The 27,023-nt window shown below is 30.9% G+C and overlaps 1 protein-coding gene across 1 annotated transcript in view; it reads right to left on the bottom strand.

The window, feature by feature from the left end:
* Positions 1-27,023, bottom strand: part of LOC147078529 (uncharacterized) — a 280,531-nt gene that overhangs the window by 21,106 nt on the left and 232,402 nt on the right. Inside the window, exon 4 of the mRNA XM_085960208.1 lies at positions 1,441-1,491. Coding sequence (XP_085816334.1) covers positions 1,441-1,491 — 51 coding nt within the window. The remainder of the gene's footprint in view (positions 1-1,440; positions 1,492-27,023) is intronic.

Here is a 27,023-nt window from a genome sequence, read left to right as displayed (position 1 = left end):
GACAATAGTGATGCGAGTGAGGTTTTTGTTTAAAACTGAATACAAAGAAATATTTTCGTATGTAACATTTTGTAATAATTAATATAACGGAAAAAAAATAATGAACTTATTTGGGGAAAACATAAAGACAATAATATAATTATTAGATTTCATGTAATATTAGTAATTCGTCACAATAAAAAAACTCTGTTAAAATTAGTTAACTATTATAATATGGTTAGTGTGATAAGACCATAGTTATTAAGATACATTTTTTTAGTATTAGTATTTAAAAAACAAATGAAAAACAAAAGTAAAAGTTCGCATTTCAAATAATTGACGCAAGTTAAGTTCCAAATTTAAATTGATTCGTATAATTTTAAGACGTTTTGAATGGCCATTGTGTGGACTGGTCATCCTGGGGTAGGTATAACCATAGCTCAACCAGAGATAAGATATGCCCTTTGCATATGAATATCGAATAAAAAATGAATTTAAAGCATGCAAGGATCTAGAGGGGTTTTCCCGCATTGGCCACTCTGCCCGGTCCGCAGTCGTTTGTTACGTGCCTTTTCACAATTTGAGCGTATGTAAAAATATTCACACGTCTTCTCGAATACATCCCTCGAGAAGTAACTCAAAACTCCGTAATACCGTGTCCACTTTTTCATATAATGCGATCGAAGTAGTATGCAAAGAAGAAAACTCTACATTATTATGTAACGTTTTACGAAATTGATAGTTACTTCTCTACTAATTGTATAGCTATAAATATATTATTTAGAAATATACAGATTTTATTATATTTTTTTTTATATTTACATTTAATTTCGTAATTTAAAAATAGAATAAGTAAATTAATGAATGTTTATCTCAATCTAAATAATAATAAGTACTTAAATTTAAATATGGAACGTTACAACAGAACTTACTGACAATGTTGCAAGTATAAAACTTATTCATATAAGCTAAATAAGGAAAGAATGCATCCAATCGAGGATTTTGATAATGTATCTAGTTGTGGGTTTAGTTATGTTTTCGCCCAAAGCTCTGACAGCTTTAAAGGCACTCTTACGGAAAATTTGGTCATGTGATAAATAACAATTGATAATTAAAAATACAGCAGTAGTTATATTGCCTGGATTTTTCATGTTTGATTGCATTTTTTCATTTTTAAGATGTCGATGCATTCTAATGAATCATCTGAAAACCGCTACTGAATGTAAATATTATAATAAATGCATTGTTTTCTTCTTTATTAAAACGAGTTAGCACATCTGTTCTTGGTCATTAAAGTCACTGAATAAAATTCGTTAAATTCGATGGAAATCATTGGCAGTGAATAATAGCTATGGCCCGAGGGGATACGAGGAAAACATGCGGAGGTCTTTATCTAGCGGTGGATTAAACCACAGCTGATGTGTAATGTATATGTTACTTAATATTATGCATTTGGCTTACCATTTGAGGGTGGCGGGGAAGGGGATTTCACCAATCTACTCGGAGGAAGATCTGAAACAAAAAACAAAAGAACAATTTAAAAATAGATATTAGGTTATAATTATTACGAATAACTTTTAATTATTATTATGAAATAACATTGAACAAATTTCCATACTGTCAGCAATCAGCATTGCATAGTACACAACATATGAGACTTTCCTATGCGTAGTTATATTTTATTCCTACATTCTAATACTTTTCTTTTAGAAGTGATCTAAATATTTGAGAGGTCAACACCACAGTGCATCATCTACATCTAGTAGAGAGATAAAAAGGAGAGAGAGAATCAGTGGCGTTCACTATTATTTTTATTTAAACAATAAAGCGAATAAATATCTAGTTTATTATTAATATAAACTAACGTATACCTATTGTAATTTAAAAGCATGGATATACTATATTAGGAAGACAGCTCAACCTTTATTCCACGAACATCTCTACTCAAGTGAGCTGGATATTGTCCGGAAATGATCAAACTATAGATGATCTGGACAATGATAAAAGTTAGTAAGTATATATGTATATTTTTATATTATTAATGTGTAACACGAAAAGGTTAAGACTAGTAAAATACGACTGTATGTTGCCAAAAAGGAAATTAGCCGATAGCGGTCGTGTTTTTCTGGTATGTAACTACTACGTGTTGCGAGCTTAATCTGGAAACTCCATTGTAAGTGATTCAATTCTTAGTGGCAGTTTATAATCAATTATAAATGGACATAGTTATGCAGGAAGTAGCCAGTCAATAAAAAAAAATAAAAAAATGAGATATGATATAGATCAGATGCGAGAAGATTTTCTCTACGTTCTGCTGAAAATAGCCAAGCCGCAAAAAAATATTCTTGAAATAAAATAATATTTACAATTTTACATTTTTAATATCATGTTGTTGCTAAAGTGCACATTATCTCAGCTCGACATTATTGTGGACTGGCTACATTCTGCATAACTACGTTCAAATGTAAACTTATGTTGAATATAGTAAATGTCAATAATCAGAAATACGACATGATTTGATATAATTACAATAAATGGCATTAGTCTTAAAATGCGAAAGAAGAAAAACAGCATTTTTTATTAATCTTAATCCTTATTGGACATCGGAATCTTTCTTAATCAACGTGCCATTGAATAAGTTGGTTGCATTTTTAATAATTCTGGCGTTAACTATTAGATTCAATATTTCAGAATAATATTATAATAGTTTAGGTTTACATTTTTGTGTTTTCATCTCAATATTTAAGATAGTGTAGGTACTAAAATAATCAACTCTTAAATACATAATTCTACTGTGATAAAAAACCATAAGTATTATTTTCTCTTCTAACGTTTACACGAAATGTAATTTTCAATTATTCTTAAAATAACGTAAGGGATCATTCTTTTATAACCTTGTTATTATGTATGATAAAATGGTATTATATTATAAAATAATCGATTATCTGTATCAATGTTTCAAAATCAGTTAACGTAACCAAGGAGGTAAATAAATACACCAATATTTCTTGATAGTGAAAGTGTTGTTTTATAAATTTAATATAAGTGGCATGGGAATAAGTCAACCGCCGAATATTTAATATTCTAGCTCTTACACGTAAAAGTATTTAAAAAATCATGAAAAAGTAGATTCATAGTAAAAAAAATGTTAATAAACAATTATTGTCATGCCACTGGTCAGCCGGGGGATATCGGTTTCGTCGCCCAATAAGTACCGTACTGTATTGAATATTAAATAATGCAAGAAGAACTGAAGGGGGCTAGTTTGGCGGGTCGCGGCCGTAACGCGGTCGTCAACTGTCACGAGGAATGGCCCTCAGGGGTCGTAAAAGCGGCTCCGGGGCTCTTTATGTCGGCCAGGTAGCCGGACATGATAATATGAGACCAATGTGGGATGTACTTACATACATTCTCGTAGGTCGTAGAGGTGGCCCATCTCTGCTACGCCAAGGCAAATATACAAAGACTACGGACAAATTTATATGACTATTTGCCTGCATTTTAACATTCAAATAATATGACTGATATCAACATGTATAACAAGTTATTGTTTTCGTAGTATCGTATTTCATGTATGGTCACATTACATCATTGACTATTAAATGGATGCAGGGTGTGAAACAATAAAGGCCCTTCATACACGACGATGCCCATACAATCTTAGTCTGCCCGGTTAAACACAGATACAAGTGTTTGAAAAATTAAATGTACATATGTGGCTAATTTTCGGGTCTAGGACGATTTGGCACTGGACAACTGGACGCCACGGAATTCGAAAATAAATAGACGTTAGGTACTTATATGTACTTTAAAAAAATATATTCAATATTATTATTTATATTTAAATGATTATATTGTGATTTAAAAGTTGGTGAGAATGTAAATATGCAGATGTAAACAATGATTTAATCGTACATATGTTTAAGTTCCAACGAAAAAAGAGTTTTTTATTTTATATAAAGCCTTAGGCATGGTAATTCTCAATCCGCGATAAAGAATACATTATGTTAAGAGTAAAATGAATTCAAACTACTAAGTAGTGATAGAAACTGATTAAAATACCTCGTCTACGTTCTGTATACGTGTCTACGACAGTGCGGCGTCCAATTGTCCGGAGGCCAGTCGTCCCATTCCCTAATTTTAAAATCTGCATTCTTCTCTATACATAAATATTATCTCAATTTTGAGATCTTTACTAGTTGTATTGTGTCCAATATTTTAGTTTGTTCCCTTACCTATTGGTGTATTTTGATCACTGCGAATAATGTCCAACATGCATAATTATTATCTAAATAACGTACATTTTCTAATGTATTATACAACCATAGGCACTTAGTAGGTAATGGAAATAAAACATACCTAACGACACAGAGGTAATTTAAAAAATTTAGCCATGTCTATTTTTTGACAAAGTATGAAAATTATATATTTTCATTCTTCCGCCTTCGCCTTCCCAAAAGGTTTGTGTTTTATTTACTAGCAAAATAACCACGTCGTGTCTTTGATCACATTCATGATGTATGACATAAAAATGATGTCTGCCTTTGGGATGACGTGATTTGTTGAAATGGATTTGACGCCGTTTGAAAATACACCTGCTGGATTTATCCACTATTGAAAATTACTCTCTTATTTAGTAGGTTTTATTGTTGGAAAGAAAATAATAATGCCCAGTTGATAACATAATACTTATATGAAAGTTAAAAGTTGAGTTATTAAACTGGTAAGAAATTATCGTATGTAAGTAGGTATTGAAAAAAAATATTACATTTGCACTGAATATTTTAAACACGTCTTAGTGATCATATACTATACTACTAGGTACAAGATTTTTTAATTTAATGGCCAATAAATTGAGAATTAATTACTTAAGAAATTATTTAATTATCGTATATCTATTTTGGAATGGATAATAGAAAATAATGAAAACAATCACCATTTGGCATTTAAAAATATATAAGTTAGTACTTAGTAAGATACATATTATGCGTGTGCGTTGAGACGAACAAAAGTTTGTTTTCCTATGTAAAAGCGAGATCCTGGTAATATGTAGATACAAACCCTATCCCATTTCGATCGGGGGTTGAAAAATAATAGTGCGATGTTGAGAAGTGACCCTCGTGGGAGTCGTTTAAAGTAATACGACCCTAAAACACTGGTCAGTCAAGGGGTGGGGAGGGCTTTGTCGGGGGCCGCGGCCCTAATCCGGCACTGGAAAGCTAGGCCCGCGGACTTTTACACCTCTGGACAGTGTGTCCCAGTGAGAATTAATTTTATTTCCGTTTGAGAGGACGTAAAGGAAGAAGGAAGTGTGATATGGGAATAGGGGATTATTATTGTTTATCTTCATTATCAATAAATTCTACGAAGGACTTTAATCGTAAGTGTGTATCCTAAACTCTAATCATAATGTTATAATATTATAACATGAATTATAATAAAGCCATTAAGTATATCTCCAATCAATAGCTAACTTGGTTGTCACATTATTATCAATAAGACTATAAAAATAAATAAATTTGGTCAGTGGCACCATAGGCGATTTGCAAGTGTATTGGTATTGTTAGCTATCTTATCCGGAACTTGTACGTATGCTGTTGGCCGTATCACAGTTCACCGTGACTATTGTTTTGGAAACCGATAGCCGTCTAGCATTGAGATAGAATTTGTGTCAAAATATAAAAACTTAAAAATATGTAATAAAAACTACCGGAATACAAGGTAAAGACACAAAAAAATAGGTAGGTAAGATAATTAGAAATTAAATCATATTCTACATATAATCTTCTGAATGATTCAAAAGTAGGTTAGAAAATAGGTATTAGTACGTATCAAGTCTTACCTATCAAATAGTTGATACCAGTCAATATCAAATTAATGTTTTTATTGAAAATAATAGGATTGGAATATTACTGTGTGCAATGGTCCAAGAATAACGCCTCATTTTTGATCTCAATGCTATGCAGCCATCTCTTTCTGGTACGACAGATCACGGTAAATTGTGATACACGAAATGTAATATCTAATTCCGTTAGTTACAATTAGAGTTGGGTTTCGGGAATTTCCGGACGGGAATTCTCGAGTATTGAAATTTTTAACATTTCTTTATTATCAAATATTAATTGAAAAAACGATTTTCTATATGGAAAAAGTGGACAGAAAACGCAAAACGTTCAGAGACTGATCGGGGAATTTAACACAAAAGCCAACGTCGACTCAAAATGAGCGCAATTTTTGCAACATCAGAAAATTTTGTGTCTCAAAAGCGTACGCGATTGTCAGACGCAGCGATTGACAGTCTGTGTTTTTTGAAATTCTATTTTAATGAATAATGTTTTTTTAATTATTTTTGTTTTCCTACTTCTATTTTGTTTGTCTTCTTACATAAATTAAAGAAAAATCATATTTTGTTGGAATTTGTCTGTTTTTACACTGATTTTAGGATTTTTACATTTTTTTTTAATTTCGAGAATTATTTTCTGCTAATTCCGAATCTTGAGAATTCAAAATTTTATCATTTCGGGATATCCCGAATCTCGAGATTTTCTCGGGAAATACCCAACTCTAGTTACAATGCCTATTTCAATATTAGCAAGTAATTCCAATAATTGCGAATTGTTTTTGCCGTACTCAAAGTGGCACTGTAAAATAATTTACGTATATTTCACTCACATACAGATACAATCGTTATTATACGTATTTGACTCGCAGAATTTGCCATGCATCATCATTCAATAATAGTTGATTAATAAAAAAATCAGGGTAGGTATTTAAAAAAATTGCATACTATTTGAGACTAAAATGAAAGGGGACGGCATTTTGAGTTTGCTTAAGGGGGGACATGCTCGTCGAAGGTCAAAATTGAGTTTTTATTGTATTTTCAAACCATGATACTGGACACTCCTTAAACGTTGTAGATAATATATTTATATAATTTTGAAGCCTTATTATCCTTTATAGTTATTTTAAACATTTGATGACTGCATGAAGTATTTTTGTTACATAAAATAGTATTCTTTTAAACCTCTCGCTCTAATGTTTTAGAATATAGTCATATTTCGGTACATAACTGTGCAGTGGTGTTAAGATTTTTTACATTTATTAATATTTAAACGCATTTATAAAACCATTAGCATAATTTATTACGAGATAATTTTTGTAAAATATTCACGATAAAAAATTATATTGATAATCTCTGTGATCCCAAATTTGACAAGAATTAGGCATTTTATTATTCAAAAAATCGGCAAGATTAACACATTTGAAGATGATTCTAAAGATATTTATTATAAGCTATGTTTTTGACCATTCAAGTGTGATAAACATCTTATGAATAATGATTGCTTTATAATAATTATTGACCTTAGAATAAGGTAGTGTTTTTTTGAAATACGCCATTTCTTTTGTCATTCCCCAGTGGTTAAGCTACAACATACGGCCGTAGCCATAAATTGACAAACTATAATTGAAGTAAGGAGTAAAATGATATTGACGCGCGTGTTTGAACATGTACCGTTTAAAATTTTTTTTAAAAAAATTCAGTTAGGTACATGTTCAAACACGCGCGTTAACATAATATTACTCCCTACTTTAATAAGAGTTTGTCAATTTATGGCTACGGCCGTATGTTGTAGCTTAACTACTAGGGAATGACAAAAGAAATGGCGTATTTCAAAAAAACACTACCTTATTCTTAGGTCAATAATTATTATAAAGCAATCATTATTCATAAGATGTTTATCACACTTGAATGGTCAAAGACATAGCTTATAATAAGTATCTTTAGAATCATCTTCAAATGTGTTAATATTGCCGATTTTTTGAATAATAAAATGTCTAATTCTTGTCAAATTTGGGATCACAGAGATTATCAATATAATTTTTTATCGTGAATATTTTACAAAAATTATCTCGTAATAAATTATGCTAATGGTTTTATAAATGCGTTTAAATATTAATAAATGTAAAAAATCTTAACACCACTGCACAGTTATGTACCGAAATATGACTATATTCTAAAACATTAGAGCGAGAGGTTTAAAAGAATACTATTTTATGTAACAAAAATACTTCATGCAGTCATCAAATGTTTAAAATAACTATAAAGGATAATAAGGCTTCAAAATTATATAAATAAATTATCTACAACGTTTAAGGAGTGTCCAGGATCATGGTTTGAAAATAAAATAAAAACTCAATTTTGACCTTCGACGAGCATGTCCCCCCTTAAGGGCGGCACTTTGCCTAGGGACGTCACTTCACATAGTACACTGCGCTTATACGAGTATATTATTAAAAACTTGATGACTGTGTGTGATACCCACTTGTTCATTTTCTCACCGTTATTATAAATAAGGTTTAAATGATTAGTGTACAACTAATACTCGCAAAAATAGTGTATCAAGTCTCCTTTCTTAATGGAGAAATATTATAATAAGATATAGTTTATCTGATATTGGAATAGTAAACAAGATATGAGAGCAATATTATTAGGCCTATTACTTTGCAACAAAAAAAAAACATTATATTTTATAGATAAAACGTAACCATCTGGTTTCTAAAATGTGAATTATTAATAATTTTGAATTTTCAATAGGGTACGTGGTTAGTAGTTACACACATTTCCTTATATTCCCGTTTTCCAAGACTTGTGCGAAAGAAGATTTCCTTAGACCGATCCTCGAATTAAATATTCAATACCACTTTGCATCCCAGACATTCTAGTTTATAGGCAATACCGAATGGTCATGAGCTATCAGACCGTATTAAGTACTTTGGATATCTCAATAGGAAAAAGGGTTCAGATACATGTGGAATAACATATTTGGATATATAAAGTGTTAGGTACATAAAACCATAGCAACGTCCTACTCATATTTTGTAGTATTAAATGGATTTCCTATTGACGTTTTGCTATTTTCAGTGCAATTTTATTATAATTGAGCATTTTGACGAACCATCATTTGGATGATTTCGGAATTTACGTTAGCATATTATATGTAATCAATACAAATTACAATTATTATTTCGCCCTATAAGTTGTCCCACCAAGACCCATCGGAAGACAGAAATTAGCGCAAGTGATCAGTAGGTCACAGATTCGAATGATATAAATAAAATATTGTGTTTTTTCAATCGATATAATGTGTTTGGCTATGCACGAACATTTATCTATCAATCCCTTTCCAATACAAGGAGCGAATTAATAACAGTCGGCAGGAATGGGTTTAATTAATAATTAATTAATAATCAAAAAAATATGAATTTGAAAAAAATCCGGAACATATTAAATACTCGCTGAAAAACAGTTGGGCCGAGCGTGATTCGAACTCACATCTTAATTGTCTGTTAAGTCTTAACTGTCTGTTTGAGTGTTTTAATCCTCTAAACTTAAACTACCGATTCGTTTATATGCGAATTAATTAAAATAAGTAGTTTATGCAACTAGGTTTATAATTCAACTAAAGTAAATTATATTGCAGTGGCGAAGGGTGGAGGTAGATTGCAGAAATTCGATATAAATACTGCACACTAAACTTTGTCAGTCATACTTATTTGTTTTTAATGAACTAAGAATACAAATCTCTGATGATTTATAGAATTCAATTAAGCCCTGCCTAAACCAAAGCATAATAGATAAAACATATTTGTCTATCTATAAAATATCTTGGTAGAATTATTTTGGTCGGATCTCTACAGTCTAACTCTATACTATTATGGTTTGGTCTAGGTAGGGTTTAATTGAATTTTAAGAACTAACGAATACCTACCATCTGCAATTTGAATCATGACTGACAAAGTGTAGCGTGCACTTTGTATGTCGAATTTCCACAGTCTACCTCCACGATTTGCCACTGTTATATTGTCAATATTATTATAGGAAGTTGGCGTTTGGCGTTATCAAAATTTATTAATGACAATTTCAAACAATAGTCTATATTTATTTTATTCACACGCAGTTTAAGAATGTTGAATTACTATTATTGAAAATACATCATTTTGGAATCCTATTCAGAAACATGTTTACTTATTTAGATTTTTTCTAATAAACTAATAACTACTACATAACTATTTTTATACAATACAATACGAGTCAGTTGATTGACTGACTTTAATATAACATTTCTCCACTTTTACAACAATTCGTAATCAAAATGTAGGAATACCTAATGAATGCAATTTATTATTCTATTAAAATCGTGTGATACAACTCTTGCCTACGAGCAGAATTGAATTTATTGAAATCAAACTTATAGATATACGGTTGCATGCAAAACTTTTGACATTTGGAAGTTTATTATTTTGTTAGAGGCCTTCGCCCTCGCAGGTTGTTTATGTCGAAATGTCAGGATTTAATTGAATATTAAAATACTTCACGGAATCTTTGTGTAACACCTGCCATTACAATTCTAGCGGACATTAATTTGTTATATTATAATTTATTCAATAACAATGTGATTGTTTTATATAGTATATCAATGAATTATTTTGTTTTGTTTATTATTATATACTTACAACATAATGAGTAAATGGACGCTACACAGATTAATATATCTAAGTTTCATTTAACGGCTACATTTACTTATAAAGAAATAATTTAATTACTGACTGGCATTTATTATCAACAATATACGATTCTATAATCCTAGATAGTAAAAATTGGTTTATTTATCTGTATTTAAGTCGAACTGTAGTGTTTCTGTCATGCTACTAGAGATATCTAGCGTCACTGTGACAAAGCATGCATTTTTAATATAATTGAATGATAGTATTTTTATTAATCAATATGTTGTTTAGCTAATAAAATAATTATTGTATTATTATGGTTACTTTATGAGTATGGCTGTAAAAAGATACAATTCTCCAGTATGGAGAAATATGAGATTAACCTAAAGAATATGTTATTTTCAATAGTTACGCCTGTATCATGATGTGTAAATATTCGAGGGCATTCAGCGGGCTTTGTATTTATTGAGTTTTATTGTATGACCGTTTTGAGGTCATAAACCAAAGTTGGCTTTCGATTGGTTTTCGCATTTATAGCTTATTAATCTGCTCTGTATTACCACTGGATAAATGAATTTGTCCGGCGATTGCTCACTCGCTGAGTGACCTCTATAACATGGCGTAGGTAATTTTGTCTGTCATTGATTTCTTTTGTGATCTTTCTGCGTTATGCCTAACATACCACCTTACCATTAGGGATTGCCTACTACATATTTATTTTTGATTTTTGGCTTCGACTATTTTCTGACGGAATTTGGCCTGAGTTAAAAAAAGCTCTCTCAATTTCTGTTTCTGAACGGAATCTGTCATTTTGAGCGGAAAAATTGACGGCATCAAAAAAAGTGTTTTACAAAAACGTGTATTCAATATTATGAAATATCGGAATACCACGCCATCAATATTTTCATTCGGTATTGCAATCTCTACTTTCCATGTTACGTTACGCTACACATTGTTTTTGGATTATGTCTATCTATAATATACTAAGTTTAGTATAGTAGAATTGTATTATACTAATGCACTTATTTGTGCACCATATTGATATTCATATTATATAATATAGTATGATATAAAAACTGAAATTATATTAATAGATGTTCAATGGTAAACCGCTGTGTGCTTACAATTGGGTTCATTGGTGTTTAATTGTTTGTTTGTGTTCCAACAGATCGAAATGCAACTAAAATTAAGTGCGTAGGACGCCGGCAAAAGTTTTGCGTCGCTAGGCAACCGAATACTACGTCACAAACAGAGGTTGTAAGGTGGGGGCAGGGGGGTTTAAATGCGCCATCTTGGAATGGCATTTGCAACTATATAAAAGCTCAAGCATGTCGGAAAACTTTTCTCTGAGATAAATTATTTATAATGTCGCTTAGTGTAGGTAGAGATAAAGTGATTTCGAATGGAAATAAAGCTTGGATTTGCGTTTATTTAAGGCAGTACCTACTTACTTTTCATATTGTTTATATTACTTTATGTATAGTCAAATACTCAATAAATTATTATTGCAATTAAACGTGATGATGTTTCAAACGTTAATATTTTATTTTATACATGTTTGTATTTAGAATGTATCCAATATTTTTTAATAAGTTTTACTTAGAAGATGAATTACATTGATTTATATAATATAGGCGAGTGAAATGTTGTTTTATTATAGTATACAACTAGAATTTGATAAACGCATTTACTAGTGCATAAGAATCTTGAAAAGTTGATGCTGGGAGACCCGAACATATTATTTAAACGGCATTTGCGTTTGTTACGCTACGGTGTATATAGGTAGATAAAACCAACCAGTGGATGCAATGTATTGTTTTGTATATGTCACACGATCCGTTAATACATTAAACGGCTCATTTTTGGTGGAAAGAAATAAATACGTATGCATTTTCATATTTACCGCCAATAACGTCTTATAACGTAACGTAGCGTAAACTTTAGGCGCAACTCTCCTGCACGGGTCTAGGATGATTTGGCGCCGGGACAACTGGATGCCACGCAGCTCGAAATTAAATAGACGTTAGGTACTTAAAGGTACTTTAAAAAAAAATATTGAATATTATTATTTATATTTAAATTATTATATTATGATTAAATAGTTGGTGAGAATTTAAAATATGCACACGTAAATAATGAGTTAATCGTGCATATGTTTAAGTTCCAACGAAAGAAGAGTTTTTTATTTCATAGAAAGCCTTAGGCATGGTAATTCTCAATCCGCAATAAAAAAAACATTATGTTAGGAGTAAAATGAATTAAAACTACTAAGTAATAGATAGAAACTGATTAAAATTCCTCGTCTATGTTCTGTATAAGTGTCTACGACAGTGCGGCGTCCAATTGTCCCGGCGTCCAGTTGTCCCATTCGCCTCCTACACACACTGACACAAAACAAGAGAAAGAATTACAAGACACAATAACAAAGAAATAATAACAAATTATAATGTGTTTAATTGACGTCAACAGCAAATGTGGACGCAAGGCTGATATCAAAGCGAGAATAGCAATAATTGTAAAAAAATGTTATGTATGTCAACACTGCAACCAACTGCCAAGTGAAGCAAAAATATTACCAAAGCAACTGAGAGACGTCTTGAAGAGTTTTCGTCGTCACAATCTATATACGAGGATATTTCGAGAATTGGACGGTAAAAGCAAAAGAAACCGATTTGAAATGTAGTGCTGAAACCGGATGCTTTACCGAATAGCCAAACAAATAAACGATCAGTCGACTCCAGTTTCGTGACAGATTGTTCTTGGATTGCCTGCGCGTATCTTAATCATATAGCTCGCCAGAACGATGGTAACGTAACCGATCAGAGGACTAGAAAAAGCTGTTTTCAGATGGAAAGACCAAATAAATAATGCCACAGGTTTTTTACTGATACATGTCCTGCGTGACGCTGAATTCCGAGAGTAGTAGAGCCAAGCCATGGATAAGGCTGCAGGATGGACAAAATCATTCAGTTTACGATTTTTAGTCATAAAATTCACATGAATAAGAAGAATCAACCTAATATAATAGCTTACAGGATCCGTTAGATCCACTTAGAAAAGCATTATCGAAAAATACATCAATTAATTAACAAATTGTGAATACTAAGCGGATGAAACTAATCATTGTCATTGATAAATTATGAGGATATGGTATTTGTTATAACTTTTCTTTATTTACTTACTAAATGAGTTTACTCTCTTTTTTGACATTGTAACTTACAGATCCGATCATATTTTTTATTTTGTTGTGTACCTACATGACTGGTAAATTCTCATGTAGAAACGACGTGGATAGTTAATGGTATAGTACAAATAAATAATGAGAGAATTTAATAATTATTCAATGGCAAATATTCTAATACATGTCATGAAGAATGATTGAAAATAAAATTATTGTAATATTATTATAGATGTCTCTCAAATACTGTGTAAATTGTAATCCACCTCATTCGAACCGTAGAAAATAATTGATAGGTCATTGATCCGTAATGTGCGATGCATACGTTAGCCACTCCCTCGATAGACTAATACCTACTTCGAGTGTGACAAAGAGAGAGAGAGAGAAAGAGAAAAGGTGCAAGGTTTCAATATTCGTTTCAACGAACTTTCACCCGTAGCTGAGGTAGTTTCAATACAACGAAGAAATATTGAGTTAGCCGAGGAGTTAACAAACCATGCGGATATTTAATACAATTTCATATTTGAACTTTAATTTATTATTATAACACGTTCGTATTTTTCAAAAGCTTTCATCCATATCTAATTGAATTCTGAAGCGGTCACCGAACAAGACTGAAAATTATATTTCTTAAACAGCACAATTTTCTTTTCCCTCATAATGTTTTTCTATAACGGCGTTCAGCGGAGTGCAAGTAATGCCTCCCCCGCCCGTCGTCCTCCCTCCCACTTCTCTAAGGCCACCCCGAAAGCCTCCGTCCCCCATTCTCCGGTCGCCGTTAATGCAACGATAACTCATAATTAAGTTTCCAAGCAATGTCCCACCATGTTATAACAATTATTATTATATTTTCACGTCGGATGCTGGCAAAGTTCAAAGGCGAAGGAAACTAGTAGGTGAAAATATAATATTTTCAATTGAACGTGTATTTATTTTAGTGTGCACTAAATTCAAGTTACGATAAATAATTATATTTATTGATGAGAGTTTTGTACTGTTTCATAGGAATATGTGTATCAATTATGCTTGGTAAGTAATGAGGACCTGTATTAGTGAAAATGTAAAGACGGCGCTGGATCGGCCACATGCAGTAGAGTTACCAGTAAGACGGGCTATGTACGCATCCTGAATGTAGCGGCAAGATAAAACATGGACTGCCGAAACCGATGGCTGGACTGCGCTACAGAAGATTTAAAAATGCTCGGCCAAAGCAACTGGAGAGTGTTAGTGCTGAATCGTTCAAGATGAAGGAAGATTTTATTTGAGTTAATAGTTGTAGTGCAATAAATGAGTATTATTAATAAAGGTTAGCAATTAATAATAAAATTATTATTACCCATTCAAAATACAACAAATTTCAACACGTTAAACTTTTCATTATAATATCTGTGCAATTTCTTCGTGATAATATACTTATGCCATTTTTCAAAATTGGTATATAAACAGTGACAAATTTTTATCAGTGTCAGTTGTACCTATACATATTATACGTAGATTTACTAAACCCTTGGATATGATAAAAGTTGAAACTTAGGTCACAAACAAAGTTTTCTATGGAATTGTACAAAATTAAGAACCCCCAAGAAACTTACAGTTTTAAATTTATACACTTATGTTCGTGTAGTACATGCTTTTTATTTAATTCATATTTTTATTTCAAATGAATTAAAATATTGATAGGTATGTTAAACAGTATAATCAACACTACCACAAAAAGTTATTTGTTATTATAGCACATGTGTACAATTTTATTTAGAATCAATATTTTTAATATACTGGTATAATATGGATTACCGTTGAAGAAATTACTATATATTACAACACCATAGTCGATACTAAGCTGATCATATGGGCCTACACTATTTTACTACAACTACTGTATTAACAAGTTTTTGTTTTTACGAGAAATGGATGTTAACCACTTGCTAAATCTATTAGGTCTATACTATGGGTCCAAACACAACAATAAATATTGCTTATTTAAAACAGTTAAACATTTAAACCTTGTAGACAAAGAAAACATTTACATTTATCTGTTACACTAACTTATTTTAAGATAAATATTGTTATAATATTATGTTATTGCATAATAACGGTTCTATTTTTATTAATTAATTCAATTTGTGTGTATAATTTTTTTATGGTGAAGTTTTAATGTTTACATTTAAAGTAATTATTTAAAATATATTTTAAGTCAATCCATTAATTATTATTAACCTTACTGTAATTGTTAGTGATAACATGTTGAAAAATCGATGATTTTACTAAGTATCTGCTTACCGATAATTCCCAAACATCTTCCTATTGCGGTTGATTGAACTTTGATAGCTTTTATATGTAGGCACAAGAGTATTTCCTTCCTCGGACGTGCGAAAGCTTACAAAAGAAAGCTGCGAGTAGGTGAGTACATAGCGGCGGAGCTTTAACAATTAATAGTCCCAACTGTCGCTACCACGCGGCGCTTGCCTCGTTAGTATATAATAAAGAGGACGCCCTCAGTAATAATATAACTTGTGTTTGTGTGAAAGGTAATGCCTGTCTTATACTATGTATAGTAAACAGAATCGGATTTATACATGTACTACTTATATAGATATTTCCTAAATATATTTTACTAAAATAGTCCTATTTAAAAATTAAATACTACTTGTACATATTTTATCATGCTGTATAAAAAAATCAAACAACCTCACAAATAACAATAAAATCTTATTCAGTCGTTATACCGTCATAAGTAAGTACCTACATATCTTTTTATTTCTTACGTAATATTATAGAGTATAGGTTCAGCTAACTGTTAAATTCATTCATTCATAATTGATTTGTCTATAGAAAAAATGGACGATTAAATTTATGAGCTTCAAAGAATTTTCCCAAGTTAGTATGTAAAATGAGACTTTTGTGTGAATATCTTTGCATTAAAGAATATTGGTTTCATAGTTATGTTGAACGACGAAAGTATTTGACAATATTATGTACTTACACTAAACTTAATACATAACAATAATTATATGTTGAGTATTTGCGTAGGAACCGAATTGGGATGGCACCAAGGCTGTATAAGGTGAAACAACGAGTACGATCTAAACTCCCCTATAATATAATATATACTGTGATAGATTGTAATCAGTCGGACTCAATATAATATTATATTGGGTATGATATTATCAAGTACAGTTTCTATACCTATCCAGGACAAATCAGTGTCCAGGGAAAACTAATTGAACTGGAAATTATTTGTATTTACGAAAAGCTAATTTTGTGTTGGTTAGTGTTACATTGGGTGTAACATATACATATATTTTAATTTAACGGGCACTTAAAACGTTCATACGGCTCTGGACTTGTAAAAGCTTTATGAAAGCGGTTACTATTACATGTATTAGAGGACAGTAGATATAGCTCCTAACGGCAGACTACGTCATTAATTAATTTCTGGTAAATTGAACTCACCGCTGGAAAAATAATATTTCGCAATTACTTCTCGGCAAACGAAACTGATCTTGCGCTTTAAAGGGTCGGATTTCTGCACCCGAACACCCATTCCATTGTTATGTAATTATTTATTGTAATAAAATAACATAGTAAAAGAACAAAAAACATGAATGAATACAATTAATTGAGCAGGTACTTACAAACTACTATACTTACTATATTTACAATGATTAAACAATGTGGAATAATTCTTAATTATCCTTGAACATGCGCAGTTGCGATTTCTTTTAGTGCACAGGATTCTTAATCTAAGTGTAAAAAACAAAAATTAAAAAAAAGCTATTTATTTATAAAAACTAAATATTAAAAAAACCTCCTTGTTTCATATAGTATCTACAGCCAAAAAAATCATACGCGTGCCTCCAAAAATGTTAGCACGTCGGGATTCCACCTACTTAAAATAACTATTGAATGAAACAGTACATACTAACATAAATTTGTCATTACTTTACTTATATTAATTTTTGTTTTCTTCGAGGTGTCAAATAAAATTCCAAAGAATATAAGTAATTATGATAACCGTATACGATAGGCCTTCTTCTCTCTCTCTCCGAGCAATAACATATTATATTATAATAACACAGATCAATGAGTATATTTTTAATAGTGTTCACGTGAAACCGTAATCAAAAACGGACTGATAGGTATACATAATACATAGTCTGATATGATTATATTTTTTTCTAATCAATGATATAAGTAACGGTTGGAACTAGGTGCGCGCCACTATACCTAGCCGTGCCGTTTCTATGAATTATAATTATACAGTCAGTGTTTTTAGACACGTATGGTGGTATCAAACTACATTGAAGGATCGACGACTATGGTTAGATGCGGGAGCGCGCCCCTTTCCCTACACCACACCTCACCAATCTACCGCTGCTATCTGCCTACTTTAACTAGTGCATTATTTATGAAAAGGTTTAATAGTTATAACGGAACAAACAGAGATATTATAAAAATAGTCAAAACTCTGGTCAAATGAAAAATATTTCTAAATCACTGAAAGACATTTAAATTTTATCATTATTATAGATTATAAATATAACATGAATAAGTATGTTGCATTTATTTTATTTTTATTTAGGTTATTACTACTAATCCGATTATAAGTGTTATATTAATAAACACAAGAAAAACCTACTATACTACTAAATATTAAATAATACATAATATATCATCGTAGTTAGAGTTTATTGAAAATTAAAAAAAAGTAAAGAAATAATTATTACGTCATAATACTATAATATTATGACATTACATAAAATGCTTAATTACTAATAACGTGAGCACTGTGTTAAGATTAGAATATGTATAATGAGTTTTAAAATAACGACGAATATAGGTACTCCCGCCAAATATTGCATGCACTTGTAAGTGGTCTTTTTAGTAGAAAGGATTATTCAAATGTGTTATAAAAATGTAAAGCTTATTATGGGATTAAGCTCGCGTCCTCTGACATTAGTGTCAAGTGGGATTATTATAATTGTATGGTTAATTTTTTAAACTGCCAGTAGTATTTGATTTGACATACTTATATTAGATAAATGAGAATAATAGTTTTACTGATTATAATATTATTGTATAAATTTACTCGTAATCATTACCTACTATTAATGTTAAATACATTGTATAAATACAATACTGAAATTGTTAGAAATCATACTGAGTACACAGTGTATCAATAAAACTTGAACACTTTATAATAATGAAAATATCCCTACTGTAATTAAAAAATGTAAAATATAATTTGTAACTGTAATAGCTATAAATAAGTAGATAAAGATTTATTAAACTTTAAATAGGTAAATCAATATGGGAAACAAATAGATATCTATTTTTTATAATAGAGTACCTAGTGAAAAATAAGAAAAGTTTTATATATATAAAGAAACAAATATTTTGCAAAATATATATACATAGTTGAGGATTATAATTAATATAATATTTTATAATATCAGACCTGGAAATTAGTAATGTATATTTGAATGAGACAAGTAGTAATGTATATTATAATCTCTTTAAAAATAAAATAACTTTTAAAATATTATTTCTATAGACTTATAAAAAATATTTTTACTTACGATAACCACGGTACGGCGGCATAATCATACTTTGCTTGTCGACTCGATTGTTATTGTTTTCAGGAGGAGGCTTTAGATTCAGTTGGCCTCTAACTTTACAAGTAGAGACCATTACCATAGTTGATTAATTATTAACAATTTAAAAGTTTTGCTCCCACTTTTATACAGAACACACAACAAAAACTGTCTTTAAATCACACGTGTAGTTTATTAAGACGTAAATGGAATAAATAGTCAATTTTTTTTAAGAAAAATATTGGTTCATTAAGTTAAGCACTATATTGTTGAAAAAACTCGTAAAGTCCGATTGAAAAACTCGACGCGTGCTTTTGCGTATATGTTATCCGCACGGCACCCCGTTAAGGAATAAAAGGGTGGGATGCGACTCGCGAGTGAGAGGTGTTTGGGAAATGTGCTTCTCGTACACAACCCCTCCTTCTTGCGATCCCCGCGGCCACCGCTGAGGAGCTACGCCGCGCGGTCGCCTATATAGCGAAATATTATTGCATTATGTGCGTCCACGGATTAAATTATATAGGTACTCCTTATTACCCATTGAGCTAATTTTATTACTAATTAATATATACTTGCAAACAAATATTTTTTTCTCTTACATGTATTTCTTACTAAATATGCATAAGTAGATACCAGTGGCGAAGGATGCAGGTAGGCTGGTAAGATCCGACATAAATAGTGCAAATTAAATTTTATTTTGTAAATATTTGTATATGTATTGTAAATGTAAATTTATATAAATTTAGCTGAAGTAAGTATCTTATCTACCAGTGGCGAAGGGTGGAGGAAGGCTGTTTAGATCCACCATAAATAATGCAAATTAAATTTTGTCAGTCATACGTAGTTGTTTCCATTGAATTAAGACTACAATTAATTTACAGATGGTGTTTGTTGGTTTTTAAAAATAAATAATTAAACCATGCCTAAATACAACCATTATAGTTTTGGTATGTTATGGGCGATTCGACAAAATAGTGCACACTTTTTTATTCATACTTATTTATTTTCGTTGGATTAAAAATACATATCATTGATATTGTTGATTTACTTTTTTGTAATTCATTAAGCCCTGCATAAACCCAACTATAATAAATAAAAATATTATTCTTTCTACAAAATATCCAGAATTATGTATCATTTAATGGTACAATTTTAGATATTTTATAGATAGACGAATATTTTTTGACTATATTATCTATTATGGCATGGATTTTGCAGGTTTAATTGAATTTAAAAAACTAACCAAACGCGATCTGTAAATTGTAGTCGTATTTCAATGAAAACAACCTCGTATGACTGACAAAATTTAATTTGCATTATTTATGGCGGATCTAAACAGCCTACCTCCACCCTTCGCCACTGGTAGATACTTACTTCAGCTAAATTTATAATATAAAGACGTAATTAATATTGTTTTCCAATTAAAAATTAACGTAACAAAATAAATAATGAATTAACAATGTTGCAAATTCGATTTAAAATATAAACTACTTATTTAATTGTTTTACTAATCTGAGGATAACAGATTATTTCAGTAAAACAAGAATTTAATTCAATTGAATTTTGAAAACTTTAAAGATTTGCTTACATTTTTAAATAATAGATGGCAGGCAGTGTTAAGATTTTGGCGGTCTGGATTTTATACATTTTTCCTTTGATTAAGTATATGAAAACAAACCTTTTCCTTCAAGACGAATTTTATTGAAATCATTGACTGAGCCGGAAATGTGTGCCCGAGTAATATGTGCTTAATTTTTTTTAATGATCTTACCCCTTGCTGATATTAATGCGCCACAAGAAACGAGGCAGGTAGAACAAAATTGTCTGGATTTGCAATAAAAACCTACCCCACTCATGCGATTCCGGGATGAATTTCTGTATTTTTTATATTTCTTTGTTATTTCCAAGCATTAATAAGGGTAGAGGGGGTAGTGCTTTAACAGCATGCAACCAACTGCCGAGTAAAGTTGGGATGCCGTTTTTTTGGTGAATTTATACACTTTTTTGGCGTCGCCTATTATTTTGTTACCTGGATATATTTTTTTCGCATTAACTAGATCAACCGAAAAACACATTTAAAAGTTGCTTAATTTTATTCGCTTTTTAAAAGAATTCTGCTGCATTATTATTATTATTTTATTTCACCCCTAAAGTTTTTACCTGCATCTTTTTTGTATTCAGATGTCGAATTTTTGTTTGATTCTTGGTATTTTTTGTGTTGTAAAAAAGAGTTTTTTTGTTCGTTGGATCGGTTTTGGATAAGCGAATGCAACGTTTTGGAAATGAGTCGGAGTGTGAAACTTGCATAGTGAGTTGACAGCGCCACAACTGATAAAGTTTTTGGAGGACATAATTATAACCAAATTTATTACTTTGTCCCAACAATGATGCTATCTGAACGCTTGAAATATTTTTTATCTCTCTTAACATCACATTGTGCAACTGTTATAAAAATATATACCTACATATATGTCTTTATCTTTCTAAACTACCATGATTGGCAAAGCTTATTAGATAGATAAATTCGCAATTTCTGGTGATTATTATTAAATATGTAGTATTTTTAATATTATTTAAAATACTAAATATTAATTAAAATAAAACACGTTGTTTATTTTGTTGTTGGTAGTAAATTCTCATTTAATTTAATCCCTTAAAGTCAAGACCGATTTCGTCTGAATACAAAGATATTACATTGTCAACCGATTATCATTATTATAATGGTAAATGTTATAAAGTACAATAATTATATTGTATTTTATTTGCATAAATATAATATCTTATTATCAAAAAATTACAGTTAATACAATAATTAGAGTACCTACCTACAATAGATCATCGTGAAATGTTTGTACAAATAACTTTCAGTATGTTTAAACTATAAATCAGATTTTTCTATCAACACTCAAACTAATTATTTATCAATAAAATATTCTAGAAATTACTTACTCTTTCTTACAAAAATATTTCTATTAAAATATATTTTAGTAATAGTGTGACCCAATATTATATCTATTTGAAAATAGACTTTAATTATTATGTGTAATGTCGTTATGCATTATATAGATAAAGTAATCAAATTTATTTATTTTACATATAATGAACATAACAAATTACAAATTCAAAGCGTTCAAGACATGACATAAAATAAGTGTTAACAATTTTAAAAATAAAAATACAGAGAAATGTGACTTAATAATACAATAAGTAATAAAATAAGAAATAAAATAAAGCAACAAAAATAAAAGTAGATGGAAGCACACAGAGTGAACTATCGATAGACCTTATCTTAAAAACTTATAAAACAACGTCCACCTAAATTCACCCTCACGTAAGTGGGGTATATCAATATCTGAAGTGATTTCATTAAACGTGGTTATGCTTTCAGGAACCTAAAACTATTGCCTTTAATCAGGAATTGCTTTCGTTGTTCACTGTCTTCATGAATCTTCCTAGCATTACGATGATATTTACCTAAATTATTTTTGATGACTTCATTTAACGGTGTAGGGATTTATATGCTGTATTAATAATGCCGTTTGAATGATATCATAGGACCCATGCTTTATAACTTTTAATTTTTTTATTGTGTCGCTTGGTAGGTATGCATATTCAATAAGTAGACATTCTAAACGTATGCTATATAATAAAGAAGCAGGCATATTACTGATCTCATAAAATCAACAAGTATCCTATACGTGCGTTCGTAGTCTAATGCGTAAGGCACTGGTTCATGATCCGGGGGCTTTAGGTTCGATTCCCGGTGAGGTCACAATACATCTATGTGATTATTTCACTACTGCCATTTGGTCGCATGTCTTGTTGTAGTGATCAAAAAAAGATAGAAGAAAGGAAAGAATCACATTATTATGTTATATTAGGCTAAAAAAATGTTTGTTTTATGGTGGTTACTAACGTATTTAAAATATGGTGTAAATATAAGTCAAACGCATTTATGTCAAAAGAATGCGGGTCAGGCGACCGAATTTATGGCATACCATTAATTTGATTCAACTTAGATTGTATCAATAATATAGATGGCGCCAATATTTTACGTTTATAAATAACCTCATTTTAAATAGGTACGTAGACAGTGCTAACATTATTAATTACATGATTATATTATTGCCATTGTCTGTGTTCAACCACCCACCCCTATATATTTCACTAATCAATGTAGTAGTTGAGATTGGGGAATAACTAATAAGAAGTGCGTTATCTTCTTGATGTGGTTGAATGTAGTTACGATTCTTGAGTATGGAGAAATATGGGATAAATTTAAACACGTTTTAAAGAAAATTTTATTTTCAATATATATAATATATATTTTTTAACAGGAATTATAAGATGAATCTACTTTTTGACAATAATTTAAGTTTTTAACGTTCCAAATGGAACAAAGCTGACGTAAAATAAGTTAAATCGTTTTTTTTTTATTATATTTTTGCGATAGATCGTTAAAAATGAGTCTGTATTAAAAAAATCGTATCTGGAAACTTGTACGTTTGCAGTTCGCCGTATCACACTTCACCGTGAAATGTTCTATCGGAAATATATGGCCGTATATTAAAGACCGTCCAACCTCTTTTGGTCGTAAGTATAGTAATGAGTAATGACATAAAATTCATTTTTAAATAAAACACGGTTCTATGTCGGATTATACTTTAGACAAAGCCAGCAGCAAATAAATTTTGAAAATAGCCGATATACTGGATTATTTTGTAAGGTTAGGTTATGTTAGGTTTTCATTCTTGAATTCATGAATTTTGCCAAAATCAGCTACTTATGAAAATCAAATTAATGTTCACATTGAATCTAATAAAATTTGAGACCGTATAGTATACGGTTATCTCTTTCCGATAAGAAAGCTCACGGCGAACTATGCGACGGTGAAATATTTTACGTACAATTTACATGTAACCTTCGAAAATAGCTATCAACACCAGCATCCAGAAAAAATTGTCGAATTAGCAAACATAAAACTATGTTTTATAACCATTATAATACAGATCTTTCAACTAAATCCCGGTTATAAAAATAAAAACACATACTTAAGTTGTTTTAAAAATCGCCAATGTTCGACAATGTTATGTTACGAGATTCAATTCTCTTGTAAAAGCGTATTTAAAAATAAGTGCGAGTGGACAGGTGGCAGAATGTTAGGTACGTATTGTTTTTTCAATGTGTTTGAATCCCTATTATGACCATAATACGTAAAGCAATAGTTTAACAATCGTTTTTAGTGAACAAATCTGTTTAAAAACCTCTTCGCCAAAGTGTCAAAATTCTTGAAATGGATTGTAGAGCGATTTAAAATATAATGTATTACAGGGTGTCGTTACGTACCTAATTATGTATGTACGTTAGTCTCGACTATGAACCTTAGTTTGAACGCATATTTTGGCGCCACATAATTAAACATAACCTGTTTCCAATATTCTTTCCGGGGATTCTCTAATTAAAATCATCTTCCCTGCGAGAGGGTAATGGTTCCCGCGCAAAATATATCCAAGCTTAGCGAACCTGGCGGCGCGGGTTGGAAGTAATGATTTTTCAACCGCCATTATTATTGCTAAAGCTGCAGTAAATTTTCCGCGCCAAATAATCGCTTAATTAGTTTGTTCCTGGGGTAGCGATTTAGCGTCTGCTGAATTAACCGGTCCAATATGTTTCGCCCAACAAATTGCCAATATCGCGTACATTCAATTAATATTAAACTACAGTAAAGTTGTTAAATCATTCTTCAAACCAGCTTTAAAAATACTTATACGTAAGCATTTCAAGATTTATTATTTTCGTACTACCTAACTGTAGGTGCATTAAAATATATATATTATGTCGTGGAAGTTTAATTAAAATGCAACGTAAAGGTTGCGAGATGCTTTTTCGTTTATCAAACTTTGAATAAAACAAAATAATAATATATTTCCATGAACACAAAAATATATTAGATCGATTATAATATATTTTAACTGGTTACTTACATGTACAATGTACAGTATTCCTCCATGCAAATTTTAGCAATGTTTCGTCTGGCTCAAAGACAGGAAGATAACTCCCTGCCATATTTATTTATTTCTTCTTCTTTTTCTTCTTATTGTGCCATCTTCTAGCGGAGGTCGGCCACTATCAAGGCGATCTTATCTTTGTCGTCTGCTACCCGGAACAGTTCAGTGGAGCTCCACACGTACTAATCACGGAGGTTCTTAAGCCACGAAATGCGGCGCCGTCCTCTGCTACGCTTACCATTGATCTTTCCTTGAATGAATGTTGGGAAGTTGGGAAATGCTGTACTTTTGTCCACTCATAATGTGGCCGAGGTACTGTAGTTTCCTAGTTTTGATACTACGTAGAAATTCTCGGTCCTTCTCCATTCGATTGAGAACTTCAACATTTGTGACCCGGTCAGTCCAAGGAATTTTGAGAATGCGTCTATACAGCCACATCTCGAAAGCTTCAAGTCTCCGTGACATCTCTTAGTTTAGCGTCCATACTTTCATACCATAGAAAATATTGAGAGAATATAACAACGTACCTTACGCAGTCTCAGACTTAGGTTAAGGTCCAGATTGCTAAGGAGGCGTCTCATTTTGAGAAAGGCGCTCCTTGCGATCTCAATTCTAGTTTTTATTTCCTGAGACTGGTCCCATTTCTCATTGACCCATGTACCTAAATATTTATAATGGGGGATTGGTTCGGTGTTAATGTCAAAATTTGTGTTGGTGTCTGGTGTCACTATTTTTGATACTAGTAATAGTTTTGTTTTCTTGAGGCTTATTTTTAAACCATAAGAATTTATTTACAGAAAGCTTTAAAAATAATATATTTGATTCAAAACAAAATACAAATAACAATAAACTGCTATGAGTATGGATAAAGGAGGAAAACCCAAGATTTCACAGTTATGGTATTAATATATTGCATTTTTGAAATTGATACGACTAGTGAACAGATTAACAGTATTATATGATTTGTACATATGTGGTTGGCCGTACTACAGTTCACCGTGAGATGTTATATCGAAAATGGATAGCCGTTTATTATCAAATTCATGTATAAATATAACATTTACAAAATACGTAATAAAAACACTGGAATACAAGGTAACGGCAGAAGAAATTGTGTAAGTAAGTAAATTATAAATACAATCGTATTGTATATATTTAAGTATGTATATAAAATTCTGATAAATGCCTACCAATATCAAATTAATGTTCCTATTGAATATAATACAATTGGAATATTTCTGTCTGCAATGGTCTACAAACATCGCATACTTTTTTGATTTCAATGCTATAAGGCAATTTTTTCAGGTGAAACAGCTCATGGTGAACTACTGTACTACGAAGAAATATATTATATACACTTGGCATGTAATCGATATGATTATCATATGTTCTATAAAATAAAAAATACATATATACGTATAAGAAATAGCATTAAGTTCTCTAGACACTTTGCAAATATTTTATGACCTTCGAATAACTTCTTATGATATTCTTCGCAATTAAAAGGTCTATAAATAATAATTTCTTTCATCGGCATCCCCTACCAAGTCTTCGAAGTTGTAGGCAATGTTTTCGATTAACGTATTTGTCATGTTTTACCCTCACCCAGGCAGGCTGTTGGCATTTTTACTGGATGTGTGTTTTTCTATTAAACATCTGTACACAATAATACATTATTACTTGAGTGGGAGGGAAACAATTAACAAAGAGTAGACTGAGATATATTTAGCAGAAATATCGTTCAATGGGGTGAATGGT

This window comes from Rhyacophila brunnea, unplaced genomic scaffold (assembly GCF_057557595.1).
Source record: "Rhyacophila brunnea isolate RB1 unplaced genomic scaffold, BYU_Rbru_1.0 scaffold_11, whole genome shotgun sequence".
Classification (NCBI taxonomy): domain Eukaryota; kingdom Metazoa; phylum Arthropoda; class Insecta; order Trichoptera; family Rhyacophilidae; genus Rhyacophila; species Rhyacophila brunnea.
The sequence above is the reverse complement of the archived record's forward strand: the minus strand, read 5'-3'. Positions and strand labels throughout refer to the sequence as shown.